Below are 27870 nucleotides of genomic sequence, written 5' to 3' on the forward strand. Positions count from 1 at the left end.
CAGAAACGCAGCGAAGGCGCACACTGAACATGAACGGGTCAGACAGGTCACCACTGAAAAGCTACTCCGATCAAAGAAAAGTTGTAAAGGTTTAGAGATGTGTAAACAGACAAAAGAAATGGCTGAAAAACTGCATTTTTTTTTTTTTTTACATCTTTACCATCTGTTTTTCTGTGCGTTTCAAACTGGTCAAAGGTAAAATGTAAAAAAATATATATGGGTCACTGACGTAAAGGATTTCCACCAGGCTAAAATAAAAAAATATGTATATCATTGCAATCATTAAAACATTTTAAATGTTGTGCACCCAGAAATCATAATTAAAAATTCAAATAAGTCATTTTCATACATTTTTCATCAACATGATTTGGCTGTGGTCTTAAAAAATGTCATGTGGTGCGACTGTAATTCATCTTAAAATAAGGTATTTTTCATGATGTACTAAACACTTTTTTTATAAGTTTCCATTTATTTAAGGTGTTTATTTTGTTAAATGGACATTATCGGACAAAGTTAGTTTATATGTTATAATAGAATTATAACTAAAAATGCTTTGAAAATGTGTACAGGATGAAGAAAAAACTTTGAAAATCATGTCAAATAATAAATAAAATAGATCTGAACAGATTTAATGTAACTTCGAAGACATTTTTGAAACGGTAATCGAGTTTGGATAGTCGCACCATATGATGTTTTGACACTTTAAAGACAACAAAAATGGCCAAAAATAAGTTTTTGATAAGTTAAAGTAGGTGTATATGTGGGAGATATATTACATATCTGTGCTTTATTTTAATGCGTTTAAACCTTTTTTAGCTATAAAAAGTAGAGCTGGACAAAAAACTTGGGCGTCACGTCAATGACCCATACACATCTTATCCAAACATCAAGATACCTCGCCCAGGGTAGAAAAAATGGTGCACGGCCCTGGAGGCAGGCCTGAGGGGGTAACTCACCGGCGAACGCCTGGTGGTCAAGCCAGGAGGCCTCCTTCATGTGGGCCAACCATCTATGAGGAGGATCATTGAGGGTGGCTGTGAAGTGAGCTGGGAGGCAGGCAAAGAAGGGCCCCTGGCTTGCAAACTACTGGCTAAATTGAGTCTGGCACCCTCCCTTTGGGCGAGTGTGGGGATACCCATACAGGTCTGGCAGAGCACCTCTGTGTTAAAAGTTTGTGCTGCAGGAGGGAAGGTTCTGACGGTTGTTTATGCACATGCACCAAACATCAGTTCACATTACCAGCCTGCTAGGAGTCTCTGGATAGTATCCTGAAAAGGTGCATCAGTGTATTCTGCTGACTTCATTGCCCATATGGGAAATTAAGAGTTTTCTAAGGAGGTGTGATTGGGAGGAATGACCTTCATGATCTGAACACACGTGATGTTCTGTTACTGAGCTCCTGTACTAGGCATGGGCTGTCCATAACAAACACCATGTTTGAGCATAGGGTGGTCCATAAGTGTTGTTTTTTTTTGTACCAGCCCACCTTAGACCACAAGCTGATTATCAATTTTGTAACCACATCAACAGACATGATGTGGCCCCATGTCTTGCACAGTCAGTTCAAGAGATGAGCAGAACAGTCAACTCATCACCCACTAGTGGTGAGTTGGATCTGGTGGCAGGGGCGGATGCCAGATAGACCTGGTAAACCCAAACAAGTGGTAAGGGTGAACTGGAAACATGTGAAGCTACAGGCTGTAGCAACCAAAGGACATGCTGGTGGACACCAGCGACGATTGAGGCTGTCGAGCTGAAGGACGAGGCTTTTTAGGACCTAACTGTCTCAGAGAACTCCTAAAACAGCTTACATTGGGAGGGGTACAAAAAGCCAAAACTAGCTGGAGGGATTAAATACCCTCTCTGGCATGGGAATGCTTTGGGAATCCCCAGGAGGAGCTGGAGAGAGTTGCTGGAGAGAGAAAGGTTGGGTTTTCCTCCTGGACCTGTTGCCCCATGACACACCCACGGATAAGATGTAGAAGATAGGTCGAAGGAAGAGAGGAAAAAAAGCAAAAACAACAATAGCTGCAAGTTTTGCTTGCACAAAAGTAATAATTTACTGAAGTTTACATATACATTACTTTATATACAGTAGTCAATCGATACTTTGTGGTTCGACTTACGCGGACTCACTCTTTCACAGGTTTTGAACGTAATATTGTACATGACCCACGATTAACAATGTGAAAAGAGAGACCCTACCCCCTCCTTTCGCTTTCTGAGTCTGTCTGTCACAGCAGAGCAGAGACGCAACAGGTGGGTGAGCAACCTGTTGTATCTCTGCTCTGCTGTGACAGCCAGCCTTGGAAAGAGAAAGGAGGGAGTCGGTTCTGCTTTTCCTGATTGCTACTGTTAAGCAGCAGGGATGAACAGTCAGATGAACAAATGTAGAATATCTGAGAAAATGCTTAGGTGGAAAAATAAGAGTGAATCAGTTTAAAGAGGGAGAGAGAGTGGCTGAGCGGGTCAGGCCACCAGGAAATGTCCTAGTGCTCCCAATGGCCAGTCCGCCCCCGGGATTGACTCAGTCACTGTAGCATCAGGCTTTCTGCTCTCTTATGCTGTACTCTTTTAGAGTATTTAGAGAGTTTAAAACATTGTAAATGTGAGAAGGGTTTATAAAGCCTTTAAATATATATAAATACTAAAATAAATAAAATGTCCCTACTTTGCAGATTTTCACTTGCCGCGGGAGTGTCTGGAATGTAATCCCTGCGATATGAGGGACTACTGAATTGTGGTTAATTAGCATTTTCTAAATTTAACATTAAAGCTCGATTGTCTCAGTTTAACCATAGGGACCCACGTATTAAACAACTTCTCTCGGATGTGTCCATCAAGATGCAAATAATTTTCAGGAGCAGAGGTGGACTTTTGTATTATTTGGTGTTCTTCATCACAGCCATGTGTTTCATTAAGAAGCCAAACGTGAGACCATTTTTAAAGTCCCAGCACGCAGGACGGCACGCACAGCAGCAACATGCACACTACGTGCCACTCAAGTTATTGCAACACACAAAAAAAAGTTTGGAAGCAGCGGGCACAAGGAGCCCCATCTTACCAGTTGGCTCTTAACAGGCCTGCAGCTGCAGTTTCGACTAACTACTGACATCAATCCATCACCCACTGCTTCTCCAGATTAGTATTCATAGTGGCTTGGAGATAGCCAACAGTCAAACTCTGACCTAAACAGGCATGGCTGGAATTCAAACTCCTTCTTTGTCTTAGTTTTACTTTATTCTTCTGAGTTCTTTGATGGAAGTGCTAACAAACTAGACAAAAACTGAAGAATCTATGTTGTAACCTGTCAAAATCTGTGCAACTGCTATACTGTTTATTATTGCCAGGTCATCACAGAGACCCTAGCTGCCTAGTCCAAATCATCAGCCTGATAACACATCATGCACTCTTTTTTGTCTGCACACACATATTTAAATAACTTTTTTTGGTGACATCCTGCTTCTACTTGGTTACACAGCTCTGGTTTGATTGTTGTGCAGTTTATAGTGGCTGGTAGTTTTAATCAATAATCGTTTTAGGCTGATTACACTCTTCCATTCATCCTCTGTTTGACCCATCACATTCATTCATCTGTATCTGACTACATTCAAGTGATTACAGTATACAAGTATTTTTTTACATTTAAAACTTACCGATATGGCTTGTCAGAGTTATGAATTCGCCGGTGGTTCCTCACCCCAACATATGTAGCGCTGGTATAGTTGCAAACATCACATTTATACATTTTCTGCTGACTACAATCTGAAAGAGACAGCATATAGAGCAGACATTTACAGCTACCTGAAAGCATCTGTTAAAAATCCCACATTTTCATTATCTTACCTTCATCTGTTCCTTGTTCAGACTCTTCCACTGTGGTGATGGTTTCAGGGCCTGCTGTGAGCGATGTTAGATCATTGCAGAAGCTATGCTGCTCTCTTTCATGACTTCTTAACTGACTCTAAAAAGAAAAACACCCATGCACACCACGGGATTTAGTATCAAAGAAATGATAATTCAAAGTGTTCATAAAGGTAAAGGTGATCTCCACTGACACTGCAGCGGGTTTAAAAGACCTTAATGCTACCTAATCCTACCTCTGATGCAGACATCGTAGCAGTGGACTGCCCTTCATCATTTACAGTTTCAAACTCTCTTGACCTCACTCCCAAATCCATTGGATAAAATTATAATCTAGTAACCTTTGCATCCAACAGGCACCAAGGTTTTGAGATAGGTCTGTTATTCTTAGCTTGGCTGATCACACTGAGGCACACCTGCACTCCAGCACACAATCATTCACCATCATAAAAAGGCACAAACCCCAGAAATCAGTATGTCCCCTCTGTTAAATACTGGAAAAACAATATGATATGTCGGTAATTTTCAAACAACGGTTTTCATTCAGCTGAATGTCGACTGTTACAAAAGTTTTGCATACAAGTTCATTATTGCAAATACTTGTGACAACACACAAATATTACTTAACTGTGATTAAATGTAGAGCCCAACTGATAAATCAATAGGGCTGATTTTTTAGACCAATATAGGCGTTTGGGGACATGTTGGTATCTGTGATAATAGTCCCATTATGAGCTGATATAAACTCTGGGAATGAGCCATGTCCTTGCTTGTAAAAGGTGTAATTGTACAAAGCATCCAGCAGAGGGTGCATGTGGACTACTTTCAAATCATGGCCACTTTAATTTTCACTTTCAGCACAGCTGAAGCAGCAAGCAATACAGTGTAGCATATTTTGCTGAACAGAGGATGGAAAGTTTATTTTTAACTTATATGTAAAATAAAAATAAAAAACAATCAACAATAATAAATTCTCTTCAATCCTCCAACTCGCTTGTCATTAGCTACGTGCTTATCAAGTTAGGAGAAGGGAAGTTTGAGATCGTCATCACTGTATGTTCCTTCCCATGCAATGGCAAAATTAGTTCTCTGTATTTAACCCATCACACGTGAGATACACCCAGGTGGAGGGGTGGGCAGCTATGCAAGCACCCAGGAGCAATTAGGGATTAGGTGTCTTGCTCAGAGACATTACGACATGTGGGAATGGCTGGAAGTGACCATGACTTTCTGGCCCCAGGTTGGCTGCCCTACCTCTACCCCATCTCGGCCCCCAAGTTAGCAAACTAAAGTTCAGCATTGCCTTGTAAAACTTTAGCCAGAAGAATAAATCTAATGTAGCTGTAAAACAGAGCTGTGTTAAGTAATGTTATCTTTGCAGATGCATTGTTTGTCTGAGATCTTTACTTCTCTGCAAAGAAAAAATACTGCTGCAGTCAGTAGTAATTAGACCATCATATGTGACTGACTAAATAAATTACTGGGAAGGAAGTTTCTTTGTTTAAATTATATTTTTATAATGCACTTGATTACTTTATGGTGAATAGTGGAGGATAGAAAAGTGAATGCATGTTAGAAGACTGTTTCGACTCACATTTTGTCTAATCTATACTGTGTCCTAGCCCTCTTGAACATTACAACCTCTTGTGGCTAAACTGGTAGAAGAAGCAGTAAAAGGTTGCTCACCTTGTAATGGAAGGCTTCTGGACACTGTTTGCATTGGTACATCCTGGTCTTGCAGTGGTAGATCATGTGTTTTTCCAGGTCCTTACTGTCTGAGGCTTTGTGCTCACAGATGGGACACTGATACGGCACTCTCTGCTTGTGCACTCGCAGGTGCTGTTTAATGTAACCTTTATTGCTGCTGCTGTATTGACACAGACGACATTGATAAGGTCTTTCACTGCCAGGGATGTAATCCACCAAACTCCCATCAGTTGAGCTAACCAACCCATCCATCTCTGAAATGGTACAAATGTAACTCTCTGCTCCAGTCCCAGTGATTGCTTCATCTACAGTGCCATTCTGGATCTGTGCATTATCTTGAAGCTCCTTCAATATGTCTTCATCTGAAGCATTTTGATCCGAGCGCTCTCTGAGTCTTTCAATAACAGTGAGCAGAGAAAGACTTATACCAGCTTTAGTGGTGGGGCTTTCTTCGTCTCCTTCCCCAATACCCAGGGCTTTCAAATCCCCCTCTCTACCACCACTGCAAAGCTCCAAGTCCAGTAGAGCTGTTGTCTCCATGTCTGAAGTATTTTGTCCACTTTTAGTCACCTCAAGAAGCCTCTGGCTTATGTGTGGGCTTTGCACCTGAGGTGAGATGGTCTTAAGACTTACTTTGGTGCTGGAGACATGTAACTCAGGCATCCTCATAGGCATAGCCACAAGTGCCTCTGCAGCCAAAGAGTGCAGACGGAGTGATTCAGAATGTGTCCGCTTGCGACCAGCTGGAGGAATGTTTTCATCTCTTGGAGGATCACTATCTTTACTGACAGAGGATGCATCATCACCATCTAATGTTTGACTGTTTGCAGATTTACCTGGACTACAGCCAAGGACCACCTCCTCTTTCACACTTTCTAAGGGGTCCTGCTCTTCCTCCTTTACATCCAATAAAGTCTTGTCCCTGTCATCATCTGAGCCTAGAAGAAGTGGTTTGGTCACCATAACTGAATCCTCAGCTGAAGGAAGACGCTCCACAATCACATTGATATGGCCGGCACTATTTCGACTGCTGTTAATAATCTTCTGAGCCGAAGACAGTAGGCTGTCGGTAACAGAGGAACTCTCACGACAACCACTGATGTCCACATCAACGTCTGCCTCAGTTGTCACCTGCACCTCCACCATTGGCTCTTCAGAACTCACATCTTTGACAGAATATCCATTCTCCTCCTCTTCTTCTGCAACTTTTTGCTTTTCCTCAGGATCTGAAACTGAATGACTAAATGCATCTTGTTTGTTTTCAGCAGTCACAGGCATGTAGAATTGGAGTTTGAATGCAGATGGACATTTTTGCTGGCTTTTCTCTTGAAGAACCGGAGAAAGAACAACTAAATCTTCTCTGAGCGTCACACTGTTAGCAGCAGCTTGCACCTCTCTTCTTGTTGAAGCCCCTTCCTCTTCCTCAAAAATAGGATAGGAGCAGTCAACAAGACCAGCGTGCTTCCAGGCATGGGTTTTGAGCATTCGCTGCTGGCTGCACACATAACTGCAGATCAAGCACCGGTACAAACCATACTCCTCATAGCTGTACCATTTCTTCTTCTGTGGGAGCTCTTTGGAACTATCTACTGAACTTTTTATCTCCTCGGGTCTTACTCCACACATATCTGTGTAATCATCATCATCCTTTTTAAAAACAATTCCCTCCTGTAGGGTGAGTGGATCTGAATGAACAGAATTCCTATTTGTGTTGCTCTGATCATCAAAGTGCAGCCTGACGTGCGCCTCTAGCTGCGCCTGGTCTCTGGAGGTAAAGTGACACTCGGAGCACATAAGGATAAGATCACTGTGTTGCTCGTTGTGTTGCTTCAGGTGTTCTCTGAGCTGCGGCAGTGTCTGGGACAGATATGGGCACAGGCTGCACTGATAGCACGTCACTGTCCATTTTTGGTCAGTGCTGGTGAAATTGTCAGTGTTGGATAGCGTAGAGGTGATGTTATTGTTGTTATCACCTGGCACGGGTGCAGAAAGGGGGCAGTCAGCCTCGCTGCCATCTGCTCTCACCTCCTCATTACAGCCCTTTCTCATTTTCTTGTAATGAGAGCCTTCCCAACTCAATTCCTCCTCACCTCCTTTTCCCTTGGCAGAGGAGGTTGAATTGAGTCCTCGTTTCTGTGCCCCCAGTGTGCAGCGCCGCTGGGGCCGCTTCTCAACTATCTTGCTGAGCTTCTCAATGACCTGAATGAGAGAGTCATCAGCTTGCTTCTGCTGGATGTTTGCTGGAACATCCTGGGCTATACTTTGCTGAGTTTGGGTTTGACAGTGAGATCTCAGTACAGAGGAAGAAGCGGATGGAGAGGAGGGCTTTGTGATAAGGACAGCAACACTGCTGTTCTCATCCATGACCTGTCAGACAGCAAAGAATGGATAAAAGAAAGAGTCAGTTACAATATCAGAAAATAAAAGTACCAGTTGATGCTCTGATTATAAGAAAATAAAATCATACTGTCCTATATACCAGTACTTTGATTTACAGGTCTGTATTTGACAGGGTTAAGTAAATGAAAGGTACAGTGCATCCTGAAAGATTCACAGTGCTTCACTTTCTCCACATTTTGTTATATTACAGCCTTATTTCAAATTGTATTAAATTATTTTTGCTCTTCAAAAATTCTATATACAATACCCCATTATGACAATGTGAGAGGAAAATGTATTTATTTATTTTTTTAGATTTTTGCAAATGCATTAAAAATAGAAAACTAAGACATTACATACACCAAAGTTCATGCTCAATAATCCAGTTAAAATTCAACAATGTTCAGTTAGGTCATCTGGACAGTTTCTTCTTTTATGCCGAGATGTTTTGTCCTTCGTCCAAAGGACTTCTTCAGTCTGAGCCACCAAACAAACTGAGTCCCACAAACAGCATATTCTATGGTTAAGGAAAAAAAAAACAGTTTGCTGGTGCTAAGAAATCACATTTATGTTAGCCTTTGCCATGAATCTCAAAACTGAGCACAGATGCAAAGTTTCCAATGATCATCCTTGAGATGTTTCTACAACTTAAATGGGAGTCCACCGGTGGTAAATTCAGTTGATTGGACTTGATTTGGAAAGGCACACACCTATTTTTATAAGGCCCCACAGTTGACAGTGCATGTCAGAGCACAAACACCAAAAATAAAGTCAAAGGAATTGTCTGTAGACCTCCAAGACTCCTGTGTTGAGGCACAAAACTGGAGAAGGATACAGAAACATTTCTGCTGCTTTGAAGGTCCCAATGAGCACAGTGGCCTCCATCATTCATAAATGGAAGAAGTTTGGAACCACCAGGACTCTTCTTAGAGCCATCTAAAGTGAGCAATCGGGGGAGAAGGTCTTAATCAGGGAGGTGACCAAGAACCTGATGGTCACTTTGTCAGAGCTCCAGCGTTCCTCTGTGGAGAGAGGAGAACCTTCCAGAAAGACAACCATCTCTGCAGTAATCCACCAATCAGGCCTGTATGGTAGAGTGGTCAGATGAAAGCTATTCCTTAATAAAAGACACATGGCAACACATCTGGAATTTGACAAAAGGCACCTGAAGGACTCTCAGACCACGAGAAACAAAATTCTCTGTCTGATGAGACAAAGATTGAACTTGTTGGTGTGAAGGTCAGGACTCATGTTTGGAGGAAACCAGACACTGCTCATCACCAGGCCAATACCATCCCTACAGTGAAGCATGGAGGTGGCAGCATCATGCTATGGGGGCGTTTTTCAGCAGCAGGAACTGACAGACTAGTGAGGATTGAGAGAAAGATGGATGCAACAATGTACAGACATCCTGGATGAAAACCTGCTCCAGAGCACTCTTGACCTCAGACTGAGGCGACAGTTCATTTTTTAGCAGAACGACGACCCAAAACACACGGCCAAGATCTCAAAGGAGGAACTTCAGGACCACTCTGTGAAGGTCCTGGAGTGTCCCAACCAGAACCCAGACTTGAATCTGATTGAACATCTCTGGAGACAGATCTGAAAATGGCTGCGCAGACGTCTCCCATCCAACCTGATGGAGCTTGACAAGTACTGCAAAGAAGAATGGGACAAACTGCCTAAAGAGAGGTGTGCTAAGCTTGAAGCATCATATTCAAAAAGACTTGAAGCTGTAATTCCTGCCAAAGGTGGATCAACAAAGTGTTACGCAAAGGCTATGAATACTTGCATAAATGTGATTTCTTTGCTATTTTTAATAAATTTGCAAAAAATTATACCTTTTTTCACATTGTCATAATGAAGTATTGCGTTTATAGAATTATAACGAAATAGGTTAAATTAATGCAATTTGAAATAAGGTTGTAGGATAACAAAAAGTGGAAAAAGTGAAGCGCTGTGAATTCTTTCAGGATGCACTGTGTATCTGAGTGAAAGCAGGACCAAACAAACCACTATGATAAGTGAGACAGTTTAATCCATTCATGATAAGCTCTGCTCAATGCTCGGTGTTGAAACACACAGACACCATGTGCATCTGTTGACAAACTAAACTCAAAGGAAATGGTCCCCTCGTGTGAAGACAACTCCTTTTATCTTCACTTATCCAACACATCCCCAGTTCTGCTTTTCTGACCGCATTTCTCCTTCCTCTTTCTTCCACTTCTGCTTATGGACATCCAGAATTAAACCCAGGACAGTTTTGTTTATTTTAGGGAAGGATGCCACAGACAGTCAGTGAAAGTTCAGTGAGGTGTAGCTAAATAAATTAAGGGAATATGACGTAATATAAAAGCAACACGTGAATCTTTTTTTTATTATTATTATTCAAAGCAGCTAGCTGTCAAACACTCCAAGCTAATTCACTGAAACACGTCGTGCTAAATAAATTAGCTCGGTTTCTATACACCACCACGTGGGCTTTGGCCTGTCTCAGAACACCTGTTATGTCAGGATCTAAAAATATTTCACCGGCCACCGCTGGCGTGAAGTTGCACTCAACTCTCCCAGACTCTGACCCAACATTCAATAAATGGCGGATGCTAGCTAGCTAAAACACTCTGAACACAAGTCGGCATTTTTTTTTTCTAACAAAAAATTAAAAGTTCAACAAAAGGACACACTCTTTAGCTTCACAGCTTGCTTTTCAAACACACGCACGCCAGTGTGTCCAGAGAGCTGTTAACAAATGTACAAGGACGTTTCAGTTATCTTTACGAGACGAAGGAGCGCGTGGCAGTGTGGAAGCTTAAATACACTCACTGACACAGAAGGGCTCGACGCTCTTTGTCCTCAGCACATAAACTGCTTTGTTTTATTCGTTCGCCATAAAAAGTGGCCTCCCTCCTTTCCACATTGCAAAATGGCGAGGATGGAATATTGGTCACGTGACTCCAAGTTTAGGTCAGGTGACCAATGCGGGCAAAGATGCCTTCAAGTGCTGCTCGGAAAAAAATATATCGACGTGAGGAATCAACTCGACACGCTATTTGAATTGAAAAAAAAAAAAAAAACTGGAATTAAAAACGATTTCGTAATATTAATGACAAAATTAATAAAGTCATAAGCTTTATTAAGCAAGTAGATTCCATCTGAATAATTCTGACCAAGCAGTAAGAGTGTAAAGTAAGAGCTAAAAAGAAACACATGGAAGAGGAAACTGGACTTCGAATGTTTCTTTCTAAAAAACAAGTTACATACATGTAAGTAATATGTCCGTTTTTCTTTTATGTCCTGTTAAAAACAGCTTATTCTTTAAGCCACGCTCGTGTCAGCTCTTCTGTTGTTGCCACTAAATAAGACAAATAAAACAAAAAACGCAATAAGCAGGGCTTCTTTGAAAGTTACAGGGCAAAATAGTTATCTTCAAAGGAGAAAATATAGCCTATAAAAAGCAAAAGTCTGGTGTTTTAAAGTTTTCTTATTTTCTGTCTTAGCTTTGAGAGCTGTAGAAAATAGAGTAGAATAGAACAGAATAGAATAGAATAATACTTGTTTGATCTCTGAGGGACATTAGTTAGAACTCTGTCTGAATGGATCAATTTGAACCTCCAAAGGACAATGGAAACATCTTTAGCCACTTTTTATAGGATGTTGGGAAAGAGTGTCAGAATTTTTTTTTCAATTCTTGTTTTTATTGCATTACATCACAGACATCTTGACATAGATCTTGAGAACAAATATCACAATTTCACCAATAATCAGAATGTCACTCACTTTCGTACACACAGTAATTGTGTCATTCATTCATTTATTCATTCAACCTTTATTTACAGGTTTAAGGACGAGGAACTCATTTTCAAGTGATACCTGTTTGTTTTTAGACATGCCACAGATAAGGTATACAACAATAAACAGCCATAAAAATCAATTATGCATCCATGAAATGCACTATGCAATCACAATATACATCGCCTATTTACAAACATAGTTTACGTTCCACCTTCTAATGTTAATATGGTTCCAAAGATGAACAAAGTATTTTGGTTTTCCTTTTGCAAAATAATTGACTTATTCCAGCCCTACATGCTGAATGTTCTTTTTAGAGTGAACCTCTACGCTTTTCTAACCAAATGCAATTCCTCTCCTGGCTTGTAGAAATCCAAAGTCTTGTAATTTGGTTTGTTTCTTCATTTGTGTGAAGTCTCCAGGCTAGATTACAAGCACACATGAATTTTTCATTCATTCAGTCAGCCTTTATTTATACAGGTTAGTTTCAATGAGCCACAAAGGCTCATTTACAAGAGAGACCTGGTTTAGAAAGACAACATTTAAAGTACAGACAACAATAAACTACAATAAAATGCAATTAAAATAAAAGTACTGTTTTAAAACAATAAAGCAAGGTGCCATAAAACAAGGTAGAATACTAAAAACAAGAACAAATTTACTTTGATGTTTTTATTGACCTTATCTTATTTTAAACATTTGATAATGTTTAAAATCCCCTAAAGAAATTAAAGTGGACAGCTTCAGTTCTTGTTGCAAGGTGTTCCAAGTTGCAGGAGCAGAGTAGGAAAAGGCCTTTTTGTCAAGTTCAGTCCGCACTGAGTGAACGCTGCAGGTAATGATGTCCTGAGAGCACATGTAACTAACTGCACAGACGATGTGACATGAGAGAGGTAGCAAACCAAGGAGGGATTTATAGATGAAAATGAACCAGTATGAGAGCCTATGTGTAGATAATGATGACAAACTGACCAATTCATCCATCCATCCATCCATCCATCCATCCATCCATTTTCTTTACCCACTTATTCCATTTTGGGTCACGGGGGTCGCCGGTGCCCATGTCCAGCAATCACTGTGCGAGGGGCGGGGTACACCCTGGACCAATTCAATTCAGTTTATTTATATATATGTATATTTATTTAGCACCGTCACAACAAGTCACCTCAGGGCACTGAACAGAAACATTCATATATAAAAATAAGTTCCCAGAAACCTTCATTAAAAAAAATAATTTAACACCATTTATCTGAGGAGCAGACTGCTTGGAAAGGAAGAACTTCCTCATGAGGAAGAAACCTTTAGCAGAACCAGACTCAGGACAAGTGGCCATCTGCTTCGACCTGCTGGGTTTGAGAGAAACAGATACACAATGGCAGGTCAAGAATCACATGTTAATATAGAAATAATATCAAATGAAAGCTATTCAATTTTAACAATTCATTTAAGGAATTGAGGTCAGTTTGTCCTCTAGTATCCTCAGCTTAAGGCTTCATAAGAAGCCAACCCTAACTATAGAATTAATCAAAAAGGAAAGTCTTAAGCCCAGTCTTAAAACTGGAAGTTGGTTCCAAAAGAGAGGAGCCTGATAACTGAAAGATCTTCCTCCCATTCTGCTTTTGGAAACTCTAGGGACCGCGAGTAAACCTGCAGTCTGAGAGTAAAGTGCTCTGTTGGGAAAATATGGAACAATATGATCTTGAAAATAAGATGGAGCTAGGTTGTTGAGAGCTTTTTGTAGGTTAGAAGTTAGATTTTGAATTCTATTCTGGATTTGACAGGGAGCCAATGGAGAGAAGCTAAGGAGTACAGAGTGCAGTGATGGGTACAGTAGTTACAACCAGTTACGAATCTTTGCACTGAATCTTAGAATTGATGAATGAGATTCATTTTCATAAAACATTTACAGATTATTATTTTTTTAAATCATCCTCAGGATCAATCAAAACATACACTGAATAGACACCTTTCATTTGACACATATCTTTAATCTAACTCTTGTTTTTTGTTTGTTTGTTTGTTTGTTTGTTTGAAACTGACAAAACAATTACAATATTAAGCTGCATACAAACTCCACCCAGAAAGGCCCCCCGTCAGGATTCGACCCGGCAACATTCTCACCGAGAGGCAATAGCTCTACCAACTGTGCCACCCTAATGTTTGATTTTCTTTTTAAATACTTTAGAAACCAGTTTAGCATATTTTAAACATATTTACTCTTGGAAGAGTAGCAAATAAAATAGGAAATATGCTAATTTTATAAGTAAAAGTACAGAAATACTATAGTTTCCTCTGAAGGAATTGTTAGAGAGAAAATACCAGTGAACACATGGTGTTCATTACCACTGATCATGTATATTGTTCAAGTTTGCTCAAATCTTGTGAAAGGCACCAAGGTACAGGTATATGATTGATCAATAAAGGCAATGATTAGATGAAATTTTTAAGCAAAGTGCAAGTGGCTCCAATATGAAATAATCACATCGCTTTGTATGGAAATACATTTATTTCCTTAAAATGACTTTACACTGAAATATGACAGAGAAAGGAAGAACACAAAGACAAATAGGGGCTCGGGTGAAGGTGATTCATGATAAATGAAGGGCAGGGACAAACTCGATCCCTGAAGAGAGCTGGAAACACCACACTGCAGCTTCTGGGCAAAAATAAAACAGGTGATGTTGTCTGTCATCATACAAGAAAACAAAACACTGAAGGTCCAGCTTCAGGAGTCAAAAGACTGAAAAGATAAAAGAAAAGAACATCCCTCTTTCCAGCACCACCTGTTTGCGTTTGGGGAGGACTAATCAAAGTTCAATCAAGAACTGAGCAATGAAGATACATTTGTTGTCTCCTCAGTAGAATCTCTGCTTCCACAAGTGATAAGAAAAGAAGACAAGAGCTCGTGCTGATAAACTGAAAGACTCCGGGGTATGAAGTGCTTGAAGGTGAGATGACAGCATCTGTGATCAAAGCTCAGACAGGCACATCACTCCAACAGCGGGCTCGGAAACAAGGCTGATGTAGATGAACAGATGCTCGGATATATTCATCATTTAACACGGATTCCTCATTTTTCTGGACTGAATAAAACGTGCATTGAATTTAAGGAAATGCAAACGTGAGACGTCATTTATGTTTGACCCATCAAAATGAATGCGGTCATTTATTTACAGAATCAAAGTTTAACATCAAACATTTACATTAATTTGGCAAATTATGAAAATAACAACATAAGCAATCAATCAGGAAAAATCATACGGCCATGATTTTTCCGTTGCTTCACCACAGACATTTATGAAACTGTACAATTATGATCTTTTACCCACACGGATGTGGATGAGCATTTTACACAGACATTTCTAAATATCTGGAAGTATATCTACTTGATAGAAAGTTTAAAGATGGGAAAGAAGTTTAGAGGGAGTAAAGATGGTATGGGAGGGGAAGTGTTCACCAGAATTGACACTCTCCGTCAGAACCCAGCTCTCCCCGGTACGCTTGGTAGGAAACTTGACTCGTTACCTCTCTGAAGTTAATCAGCAGATATGGAGCTCCGTTAACGCTACCTGTCCAGCGTCTCCTTAGGATGCTGTGAATCGTCAGAAGTAGTGGCGAGTGAAAATGTTATAATCCCATGGAACTCGGAAGAGCTCTGTTGTCATGTCAGGATCATCCCGTCTCTCACAGAACTGGTTGAACTGTGTATCCAGCAGAACTCCAACAGCACTCCATCAGAACTGAACAGAACTGTCCCAGAACTGTTCCAGCACCATCCCAGACACTTCTAACAGAACTGTGTAGTTTACAGATCTCGAGCAGAACCGAGTAGACCAGGAAGTACTGACATTTTAAAGAGCTGTTTTCCGGTCCATCTGGGAGTATTACCATTGGTCAGAACCGACCAGACGGGGTGTGTTTTGTGACGTAAGAGGTTAGAAGACAGCAAGAATTGTTATGGAAAGATCAGAAATGTTCTCACAGACAGAGAGAGTTTTGTTTTGGCGCGTTTCAGAAACAGGTGCAAAAACCTCTATATTTATGTCTGAGAGGATTCTAAAAACATGACAGTTCGTTCCAACAACTTGTTTTGCGTTTGACTAAAACCTTGGACCAACTTACACTTGCTCATTCAAAAGCAGAAATCAGAAAAGGCATAATTACTCTGTACCAGCTTTGACATGAGTTCTAACTTTGCGTGAGAAAAAATCATTACACAGTTAATAAAATTGATTAGTTCACTGCAACATCTAAAATGGTTTGAACTAAGACACTTTGATTATCAACATTTGTAAAATAGTAATGATAATAAAACAGAGAGTGTTCTTTTCACTTGAATCTTCAAGAAAGAAAGTCTCAGGATGGGTGAACCTGCATTTCTGGATTCAAATCAATGAAATGACAGTTCCTGTCCCACAAGGTTCTTAAGGTCAAGATTTTTGACCTTAGACTTAGTTTTTGACATGGGCCTAGTCCACTACAGTCCCCCCTTTGGAAATCATCACCTGTCCATGGGGATGAATTCCAACTATGGACTTACGCCTTCGATTGTCCTTGAAGCTTGATGTAATCCAGCAAAGAAACAAGAGTCAAGAGTAATCCAGCAAGGAAAACAAAAGTCAAAAGTAATCCAGCAAGGAAAACAAAAGTCAAGGTAATTCCACAATGTTCTCGGTAATTCCATTGTGTTGATTATAATCCCACATCGTCTCGATAATTCCATTGTAGCAATGCTTTAACCCCTTGGAAACAGAGTCTGTAATCCATTGGAAAAAGTCATATAATCCACAATGGTAAATCCACAACGATTGGAAGTGTTGATTAATCAGCATACAGAGGGGTACCCTTGGGTTGAACTGAAGAAGCGGCCACTGGATGAAGAGCGGAGACCAACGTCAGGATTGCAGGTCGCCTCCAGCGAAGATTGTCTCCAGCGACGTCCAGCCTGTGTCGTTCTGGTTCAAATGTGTCATGCAATTATGTGGTTTAAGGTGGGCTTATGAAGGTGATTTTACATAAGGCCTTAAACTATATGCACCTGGTGTGTAAGCTATTATGGTTGGGAACAGCTACGACTACCAGTTAAGGGGTGGAGCATGCTGAAAAGGGGTAACTACAGGGGTTTAAGCCTATAAAAAAGGGTTCCAAACTACTTTTCCATTTCTAACTTGGGTTAAGTTAGCTTTACATGGCAAAATATAGTTTGGTTCAAATGTCTGTTGTCTTTTAGACGAACGACTTGAGATTGGGTGTTTGGTTTCCCCATAAATGTTTTGGAAGTCTATGGCGAGACTTATCAAAGAGAATTAGCTATCCCCCCCGAATAGAATTGTTCGAGTAGGTTCGGCTTAAGCGATGTGAGATCAATGTAGATTATGGTACTTAAGGTAACAATAATATACATTGACTCCGCAAGGATTGCAGTTTAGCGAATGAACTGCATGTTGGCATGGTTAAAGGCCTCTTAGTCTCACTGAAGAGGGACACAGCATTGACAAAATAAAATCAGCCAAGTGATGAAGCACAGTGAAACATGAAGGACACCTCATGAAAAACTTTGAGTTTATTAGGAGTGCTGAGATGAAAGAGAACATCCAACTCTTCCCACAGAGAAGCCTTGCTTCATGTGTGCAGCCTAAATCAGACTGAAAAACAATTCCAAGTGTCTCTGCTAGTTCATTTATATCATTTTGACTTGTCTAGAAACTTAAAATGAAGACCAAGAAGCAGAAAAGCCTCTGGAGCTGGAAGTTGGAGTCATAGGAAAATAGAGTGCATATTTTAATTCTAGGGCTTTACATATTCATTTCAATTTAAAAATAATTTACTAATCCCAATGGGAAATTAAATGTTGTAACTCGTTATCATTTCATTAAGAGATGTTATAGATGCTAATGGATATAGGCTGGAAGGATCTCTGGTAAAGGTCTGTCCCACAGCAGATCCGAAGAAACTGGCCGCAGATGCCGCCCGATCCATCCACCCAGACTCAGCTGGCCTCTCGGTTCCCCCGGGCTGCAGGACCACTCGAATGCTGGGCTGAGCTCCTCCCAGAGTGATGGTCACTCATCTATGACGAGCTCCTCGTCACTGCGGACAGCCAGCTGCAGGTGCTGGAGGACAATCCTGCTTCTTCTGCAGTCAAGAGCCGCATTTCCTGCCAGCTCCAGGATCTCAGTAGTCAGGCACTCGAGCACAGCCAGCAGGGAGATGGGAATGCATTCACGGCTCCTCCTTTTCAACTCATTTGTAACTTGGGGCTGTAGTTTAAGATATTATTTGAGTTTTGAGATGTTAATCAGCTGCTCCCGGTTGTAAAAAAACAAAGCACCTTGTTGTTACGCATCATAACAAATGTACAAAAGTAAAAAAGTTTCAGTAAAAATCTTTCCAGCTGTGCAGCATCAGATACCAGAGGAAATAATCATCTGATAAAAGTGATTTACATCCTGAAAGAGGAATCAGTTTCGAAAATCAATATCTCAGAATGAATGTCACAGCTACTCCAACATGCAGCCACTCTGAGCAGCGCAATTGATATTGATCAAATATATTAGGGTATATTAAAAATAATCTGGTTTTTACCACATTTTAAAATGATTCAAATCAAACCTCGCATGTACAGTTGCACAAAACAGATTTCATCACATATTATTTAATAAAAACAAAGAGAAAATGTGAAGTCTTTGTGGAAAGAACAAACAAAACGTAGTCACTGTGTGATGTTTTTGCATCTAGAACCAATGGTAGAAGCAGTAACTTGAAGTAGTCAGTGTTTTTTGACTTTATCAGACTCACATCATTGTAGATGAACTTTGGCTCTTCTTGTTTACAACATTGCTCGAGTTTATTGAGGTCTGATGGCATCTATTAATACCCAGCTCTCTTAAGGTCATGTCACAGTTTTCCAGTCAGGTTGAGGTCTAGACTTTGACTGGACCAACACCTTGATTCTTTTATTTCCCAGCCACTCTGTAGTAGACTTGCTGCTGTGTTTAGGATCATTGTTCTGTTGCATTATGGTCCAATTTGGTTTAAGCTTCGGCTGTCAGACAGATGGCCTCACATCTGACTCTAGAATCCTTTGGTCTACAGAGGAGTTCACGGTTGGCTTAATGCACGGTGCTCAGGTCGTATGACTGCAAAACAAGCTCAAATCACCACTACCCATCACAGTGATTGACAGTACGAGCTGTTTCTGCTGATGTGTGTGGTTTTCTCCAAACATAGCCATGCACAATATGTTCCACTTTGGTTTGATCTGTCCAAAGAACATTGTTCTAGACATCTTGTTCATTTATATGCATCTTTCTAAACCCAAGTTGTGCTGCCATGTTTTTTTTTTTTTTTTTTAAGAAGAAGAAACTTTCTCCTGCCAACCCTTCAAAACATATTTAATGTCTTTTTTTCTCATCGTGCCGTTTTATACGTTAACATTTAACCTGCCAACTGAAGCCTGTGTCTAACATGGAGCTCTTGGTCTTTTGCAGTTTCTCTGAATATTGCACATTCTGTCTTTGAGGTAAATTTGCTGTGACTCTGACTCCCGGGACAATTGCTAAATGTTTTCCACGTGTGCAACTTTCTTATGTAAAGTTATAAACTCAACAGTGCTTGGAAACAGCCTTGAGCAACTTGCTTGGTGTGTGTCTGAGGAGAGACCTGGTGAACAGCATGCTGTCCGCTTCCAGTCAGCAGAGTCACCTGGACGTGGCCCGTCAGCTGGTCCGGACTTATGATGCAGAGACGTCACCGTCCGCAGTAATGAGTTTGCCGTCATCACCGGACAGCCGCTGTATCCCGCCGCTCGAGCTGGTAGGAGCAGTCAGAACAGTTTATTTCAGAACTACACCTGAAAGTCCAAGAAAAGAAACTTCTTCCTATGTTATGTTAAATGTTAAAGGCTTGTGTGACTCTCAGCTACTACCACGCCAAACCTTAGCTGCGGCAGCCATTTTGAATAGAGTTGACTCTAAATGATTATCAGTTGTAGACATACACCTAGTGATTACTGTCTGAGAGTTTTATTTAAATCCATCCAGTGGTTCATGAGATATTTTACTAACAGACAGTCACATGATCACCTACCTTTAATGGTGGCGAGTCATTATTTGCCATCACAAGATGTTACATGTTCCTATTCTTTTTATATTTAAAACACTTGTTGTTCACTGTCTGGATTTTTGGTCAAGATCAAGGATGACCATCACTAAAAATGTTAAATTAATGTTGAACCATGTGTGTGAGTAACCAGAGAAGTTTTTCCCTCTCTCATGATCCTGCAAGTGCAGCTGAGGTTACACTGGGCCAAGAGCTGATAAGATACAAAAAGATAAAATATATTAAACTTTCCCTCAACACTAAAATACATATTTTGGCCTATTTTTTTTGTGGATAATGTAGATAAAATATTTCTCTTAGGTCCAAGAATCCATGTTTACATTGGTTGTTGTCACAGGTGATCAGTTAATCAAGTGTGTTTGATCACCTGACCAACTGATCAGAATCAAAATCAGCTTTATTGTCATTGCACCGAAGCGCAACAAAATTGCATTTCAGTACAGCCCATCCAAGAGAAACATATCAAACAGACATGGGGAGACGGAGGTGACTGAGGCTGCGGCCTTGAGAGGTGCAGCCCTTTTTTTACAAATAAGGGAAAAGAAACACGAGGGGGAATGTAGGTATATATATATTTTAAAAAATAAAATCTTGCACTGTGTCCTAGATGGGACACAGTGTGAAAGTTGCAAGAACAAATAAAGACCTCAGCACATGAATCAGCAACATAACGACATCATAATACATATATGCATGAGGGGACTGATGAGGGCAGTGAGTTGTCCGTGGACAATGCCAGAAGGTTCCAGAGTCCTGATTAAGATGGCACAGTGTCTATCAGCCTGCTCAACTCTGACACAGATCCACAGATGTCCTCGGGAGAGGAGCGATTGGGGGGGGGGGGGGGGGGGGGCTTCTCATTCACATAAACAACCAGGAGAAGTTCAAGATAGTTGGCCAATTCAAGATCGAGTGGGGAAGCCAAATTCAGATAACAGCCTTCACCAGTATTGTTTGGAAGCTGCAAGGATGGACCTAATTTTTCCACCCACAGCTCTTCCATCTTGGTATTTTTTCTGTTTAATGAATAATAACATGGTGGGATCTTAGGACGGCGGCACTGTGGTGCAGTTGGTAGAGCTGTTGCCTCTCAGCGAGAATGTCGCTGAATAGAATCTCACCTGGGAGGTCCTTTCTGAGTGGAGTTTGCATGTTCTCTCTGTGCATGCATAAGTTTTCTCCAGGTACTCCAGTTTCCTCCCACAGACCAAAAACATGCATGTTAGACTGATTGGTAACTCTAAATTGTTTCTAGGTGAGAGAGTTTGTCTTGTTTGTCTCTATGCGTCCCTGTGATGGACTTGAGACCTGTCCAGGGTGTCCCCTGCCTCTCGCACAGTGACTGCAGGATATGGGTGCCAGTGACCCCCACAACCTGAAAAAGTGGGTAAAAGATAATGAATAGATGTATGGAGCTTAGGACTCACCTCAGGTTAGATTTGCATAATTGTCCAACCTGGTAAAGACCAGATACTTTTTATTATGTCTTCTTCTTTGAAATCCTGAAATCAAAATGTGTATTTCCCTTGCCCCATTATCATAATCAGATTGACTTGGGAAGTTTTCTGCACCTAAAGTTTTTGTCTCTTTGATAGTTTTTAGTTGACCTGAATGACTTTTTTCTTTACAGATAAAAATGCTTTTCTAGTAGAGAACACAAATGTTTTGTAGATGTTCTCAATGAGACCACAGCTCGTCGCTGTCCTCTAGTGGTTCGTTTAGATTCATGTTTATCTTGTCTGGAAAGTGCCAACCGCAGCAGAAAGTTATCTTAGTTTACTTGTTGTTTTAAAGAATAAAATGAAGATACAAAACCCAATAATGAATAAAATGCCAAAATCAACTCAAATAATGTATGTCTGCGGACTTTTGAGTTTTTTTGTTCACTTGAATTAAGATTTTTACCCAACACGAACATTATGGAACACCGTTAACACAAGTGTTGCTGCTGAGTGAATCTATAGTATTTATCACTGACTGATTACTTAAATGTATTTCTAAATTCAACTTCACGTTTTTCTTTATTGTAAAGGAAGATGTCTTGAGTATTTCTCTTCACAAACTGCAAAAAAGAAATGAAAAAAGACTAAGACTGAACACTGCTGATTGTACAAAGTTTCTCTGAACTTAAGTTTTAGCTTAATATAATTTTAGTTATTTTTCTCATACAATCTATGATTGTGTCATTGAAGTTTGGTAGTGATCCCCATTGTCTGAAAATGACCCTCAGTGTAGTAATACACTATATACAACTAAATTCAGTTTATTTATCTAGCACCAAGCCACAACAGAAGTCATCTAAAGGCACTGCACAGAAACATACATATATATAAAAAGTAAGTTAACAATAAAAAAGAAGTTAACAACTATATACGGCTATAGTATTATAAAATGTGTCAAATATAGGAGCCCAGTTTTAAACAACAAAGTAAGAACCATAATGGGCCACAGGTCTACTGTGCTGTCCAGTGCCAAACTGTCAATTTCAGCTTATGCATGTTGCAGGGTAAGACCTTCAATATTTATCCTTTTATGGCATGTTTGTGACATCATTCCTTCACCTTTTGATGTATTGCTTCATTGATGATTATAACAGCCATAAGAAATATATATTTTTCATGAAGGGACTGTGTATTGTACTGCCTGCAAATGTTAAGAATATAACAGATGAAACCTTTTGAACGTCTAAATGCCATTGCAATTTTGTTACAGCACTTTCTGCTAATCTTGATTTTTAGCATTCATTTGTTAAGTAGATTTGGTTAATCTAGAACCTAACTGACTGGTTGGGCTTAATTTGTTAACCTATCGGTGGGAGTTGAATAAAGTAGATGCGATTTCATGCATGTTGATGGATTTTAACAGGTTGTCAAACACCTATGTTTGCCTACACTTCGCTTCTGTCAAGCATCCCCCCCCCCCCCCCCACACACACACACAGACACACCCCGCTCTTACTTGACAGTTCCGAGCCCGACACTGTCCCTGCTCATTGTTGTCTGACTCCACATGTGTAACCTCCAGGTGCCCTGCTCATTGTTGTCTGACTCCACATGTGTAACCTCCAGGTGCCCTGCTCATTGTTGTCTGACTCCACATGTGTAACCTCCAGGTGCCTGGTCGTGGCTGCCTGTGGGCTCCTGCCCGCATATGACTGCCTGGTTAGCTCGGCACGCACCCCCACCACTCTTGTAGGGGCAGAAATTTTTTTAAGTGTAGATGCGGAAATGCTACTTGAAAGGGCTGTTCGTATGCTCATAAGTGGCTGTTGTGTTTAAAATTAATGTATATGTAATTATTTTCAGTTTACATATCCAGTATAAGTTTTATTCATTCAAGGTAGTCATATTTGTTCATAACTTTATTATTAGTAACCCTGAGAGTTACCAGATCTAACAAAACAGTTACCGGAACACACCCTGTCAAATTAAGAGAGTTCCCTAACCCTGTTCTGGCAGGATCCGGCTCAAATTAAGCACCGGTTGGTCCACTATGCGAGTGTGCTACTTATGGGACTGAGTTGTAGCTCCTCAGACTCTTTTGGATGAAAGATGAAACATTTCAACAAAAAAAAAGAAACCGTCCAGAGGACCTGACTTAACTTTGTTGAATTTTTTTTTGAGCATCAACTTTGATGTTTTGAAGAACTTTGGCCGTGGCTGCTTCACACGAGTCGACGGAGGAGAGGGCGAACTCTAGAAACCATCTTATCACCATCAAACTGGTTGGCCCACTATGTGAGGGTGCTAGTTACAGTATGGGACTGAGTTCGTGCGAGCTCCTCGGACTGATGAAGTCTTTCGGATGGAATACGAAATGTTTCAACACAAAGAAACCATCTAGAGGACCTGACTTAACTTTGTTGGGTTAATCTAGAACATTTTAAGAATATAGATTAAATATAATCCAAACTGTGCAACTTGTTGGAAAAAGGCATAAACTCATCCTCTGCAAACACCTTGTTTAGACACTTATCCACATCATGCACCCCAATGTAATTTACCCTAAAAATAATCAGTAAAACTAAATGTTCAAAGCTTCCTTTCACATTAAACTGGATTTTGTGTCACCCTTAACACAAAATGTGAATTTTAACCCTGAAACTCCAGAATGTAAGAAAATGGAAACCAGTCAAAATGTTACCCTCACAGTTTACAAAACACATAAATTCACACAATGTAACTCAGGGCCAACTGGTGTAAAACAAGCCTCAGCAGGAAAGGACATCCTTCACTGTTTGCCATCACCTCTCATATGTGATTTTATGAACTGTAATTTCTTCCACCTCCTATTACCCCCAATGACTTTCCATCACAGGCACACTGAGGCCGAGCTCTAATCTGAAGTGACAGCCCATAGACCTTCACTCACACATTACAGTGTTGCCTCAGGCAACTCAGGCTGCTCCTTTCAAAATGTTCAAACCAGGTTATTTCTATTGAGGTATTAAAGTAATACTTCAGTTTAAGCTATTATTCCAAGCTCTGTTTTTTTTTTTCTTTTACTGAAAGGCTAAAAGGAGATCAATTCAAAACAGGAATGAGGGAAGGAAGAGAAGGACCCTATAGACTCTGTTATAACTAGGAATTTTATTTATTTTAAGAAACCATGCCTTTTGTCTATTTGGAAGGTTTATTTTTTCCTGTGATTACGTTTGAGGTCAGCTGTAGATATTAAAGAGATGTGCACCAATACCTCACATACAAGTTAATGTGAAAACCATGATCAAAACATATAATAAGGATCATTGTCCTCCATGGAATATGAAATTAAGATGCGGATTAAGACGTCACATAATTAAAACATTCATCACAAAAACAGAAATGTGCAAATGAGGATGATCTAAACAATACCTAAACTTGTTCAAGTCTAAAGCTCCAGAGACAACACCTCACTGCTTTAGCCACCTTTCTGAGGAGAGGAGGTGCACTCTAGAAACAGAAGCGTAGAGAATATCAGGGTATTCTGCACCACCCCATCCATAGTATAATCTGAATGGCAGAGGAATAACACAGGAGAAGATCCATCCAGAGCGGAGACTGAAGAAGGTGTCACACACCTCATGGCTGGAGAATCTTAGAGATCACCACATAAATCTCCTAGAACAAGTGCAAGTATCCATCACAGTGGCATACATCCAAGATAGAGTCTCAGGAATAAAGATTTGGACTGCACCAGGGTCTGAGATGATCCATGATCTACACATACTGACTATAAAATTTGACTGTTCTCCATAAACGCCTAGCAGCACATGAACCAGCTGGTAATAGAAGGGACCCACAGAGAGGTTCACACAAGGCAGAACGGTCTTGATCATGAAAGAACCCCAGAAAGATGCAATCCCATCCCGTGCTTCTGTCATGTAGTGGCTAATATGAATAGGCACATGGGTCAATACTGGAGCAAGGCACAGAAGGGTATTGGTACCATCACCAAGGGAGCTAAGCACCAGCTACTGGTAGACAGAACCATTGCAAGAACACAATGGGAATGTGGAAGACAACTCTAGAGGTCAATTCAAAGCTAACTGCATAAGTTAGCCTCAAGTGTGGCATATACCAAGGTGATGCTCTGTCCCTACCTCAGTTCTACATGAGTCTGAACACTCTAAGCCAAATGATCTCAAAACACGGCTATGCAAGCTCATCAGTGACCTCCTCTACATGGATGACATCAAGCTGTATGCCAAAAGTGAGCAAGACATTGCCTCACTGATCCATCTCAACGGGAAATACAGCAAGGGCATTAAAAAGCCACTGACAAAAGAGGCAAGTTGACACCAACTGAAGGGGTTCAACTACCAGAAGGAGAAGAAAGAAGTCTCTCATACCAAAGAAAGAAAGGTCCTCACAATAGTGTTGTAGTATTCGAGACCAGTCTTGGTCTTGAGATCGGTCTCAAGACCACTTTTTGATGGTCTCGGCCTTGTCTCGGACTCGACCGCATTTGGTTTCGGTCTTGTCTCTGTCTCGGACATTGAGGACTCGGGATTTTATTTCAAGACCAGTCAAGAACCACAACCGTGGAAATATCACTAAACTGCCAGAATATTGTCCAGTTTATGTTAAAATCCTTGTTTTTATTGGATGCAAAACGTACTGGTTCAAATCCAAGTGATAACATGACTCATTGCTAAATACATTTTTTGTTACTGCTGTCACACCCACCCCCTTTCACTCGCACGTGTCACTCCCAGTGTGGCCAGATTGGGCGGTTTACTGACAATTGGGCAGTTTTCATTCTGATTTTGCTGGGAACTCTGGGAAGATTTTTGTTTGATTGTTGTATTTTGCCACATATTGTTAAATTACCTTGGCTTGTACTGATGTACGTTCATGTTCAAACAGTAAATATACTGTAACAATATACTGATTGGGTGGATTTTTGTGTGATGTGGCGGTTTTTAACAGATTTTTTGGGCTGGAAAATCTCGACTCTATCTGGCAACACTGGTCACTCCAAGAAAATGAGCAGTGATTGTCTGGGCGTGGAAGAAGATGTCTGCCATATCATCAGTTATAAAATTGGGCTATTTAAATCAAAGAATATACTTGTAACTAACATCCATTTATGTAACTTTTTTTAGGTGTATATCTACTACTTTATTGAAACCACTGTGCAACTCTATGATTGTCCTTGGTGTTGAGTTTGGACTTATGCAGTTTTTTAAGGCTTGGCATGTGATGAAACTGCTTCCAATGTAACAGTTGTGTAATTTTATTGTTGAATCACATGAAGTTAGGCCACTGAATGTCTGATTTCTTTGTTATGTAGCTCTGAAAATGTATAAATGCTGATATATTCATTCAAAAGCAAACTTAAAGTTGCAGTATGTAACTGTTATAAAAAATTTTTTTATAATAAAATGTTATATTTTATTTATTTTATTTGAGGTCTTGGTCTCGACTTGGTCTCGGACCCTAAAAGTCTTGGTCTTGTCTCGGTCTCGGTACAATCTGGTCTAGGTCTTGACTTAGTCTCGGGTTAGGTGGTTTTGAACACGACACTACCTCACAATGCATAGAGGGTTTCAACACAGGTCCAGTACCCTGGGACTGTACACCAAGCAAAAAGTGGAACACAATGGAAAGTTGAGCACTAGCCACTGCAGGATCAAACAAAGATCCTGAAGTAAAAATGAAGAAAGACAACCTGTGAGGAAAAAGTACTGCAGTGCTCTTTACAGAACATTTACACAACTATTTCTACACCTAAATGTTTATTCATTTTAAATTGTAAAAACAAAAAATTTGTTACAATTTGTATCAGGAAAATATTATAGCATCACATTGTATTTAGTGATTGTACAACAAATACAGAAGTCTAACAATACAAATGAGTCTGCATTTCAAAGAGAGTCCTTGTAGAACTTAACAAACAGTTTCAGCTGGCTGATTTACTGGAAACAAAGCCCTAACGTGACAGCTATCAGTTTGAACAATAAAAATATTCTGAAATACTCATTCGAGGAATTAATCTAGCACAAAGTGCAAAAACAAACTATGCTAAGAATGTGTGTGTGTCCTCAGACTCTTAGGTTGTAACCAGGGCTTAATTTGTAAACTGATCAATGCCGGAATGAAAATAGCGGGTGGACCTGCTGTGGGGGAGTTGGGGGTGGGGGTCCTGGGGAATGTGCATGCTTACAAGACAAGAACCTGACAAGTTGTTAATGACATAAAATATATTTTGTTAGCAAATTATAAAGTCCAATAATTCTCAGACGGGTCATCTGGACAGTTTCTTTTTTATAGAGATGTTTCGCCCTCTATCCGGAGGACTTCATCAGTCAGAGGAGTTCCAGTAAACGGTTTCCCCACAAAGCAGTAAACTCCTTAAGTGGACCAACCAGTTTGCTGGAGCTAAGATGGTTTCTGGGGGCCGTCCTGTCCCTCGTCGACTCCTCCCAGGCAGGCAGCCACAGCCAAAGTGGTTCAAGGCAACAAAGTTCATGTACAATCATCCAGGTACCAAATCCAATAATTCTCAGTTGGGTCATCTGGACAGTTT

The 27870-nt window shown here is 40.4% G+C and overlaps 1 protein-coding gene across 1 annotated transcript in view; it reads right to left on the reverse strand.

Annotated features, from left to right (window-relative positions):
- Positions 1-10812, reverse strand: part of znf507 (zinc finger protein 507) — a 35127-nt gene extending 24315 nt beyond the window's left edge. Inside the window, exons 1-4 of the mRNA XM_037691273.1 lie at positions 10774-10812; positions 5551-7938; positions 3847-3964; positions 3657-3765 (exon numbers count right to left, since the gene is read on the reverse strand). Coding sequence (XP_037547201.1) covers positions 3657-3765; positions 3847-3964; positions 5551-7935 — 2612 coding nt within the window. The 5' untranslated portion in view covers positions 7936-7938; positions 10774-10812. The remainder of the gene's footprint in view (positions 1-3656; positions 3766-3846; positions 3965-5550; positions 7939-10773) is intronic.
- Between the last annotated feature and the right edge of the window lie 17058 nt (positions 10813-27870).

The sequence above is a fragment of the Nematolebias whitei genome, chromosome 2 (genome assembly GCF_014905685.2).
Source record: "Nematolebias whitei isolate Nwh7 chromosome 2, NemWhi1, whole genome shotgun sequence".
In the NCBI taxonomy this organism is placed as follows: Eukaryota; Metazoa; Chordata; class Actinopteri; order Cyprinodontiformes; family Rivulidae; genus Nematolebias; species Nematolebias whitei.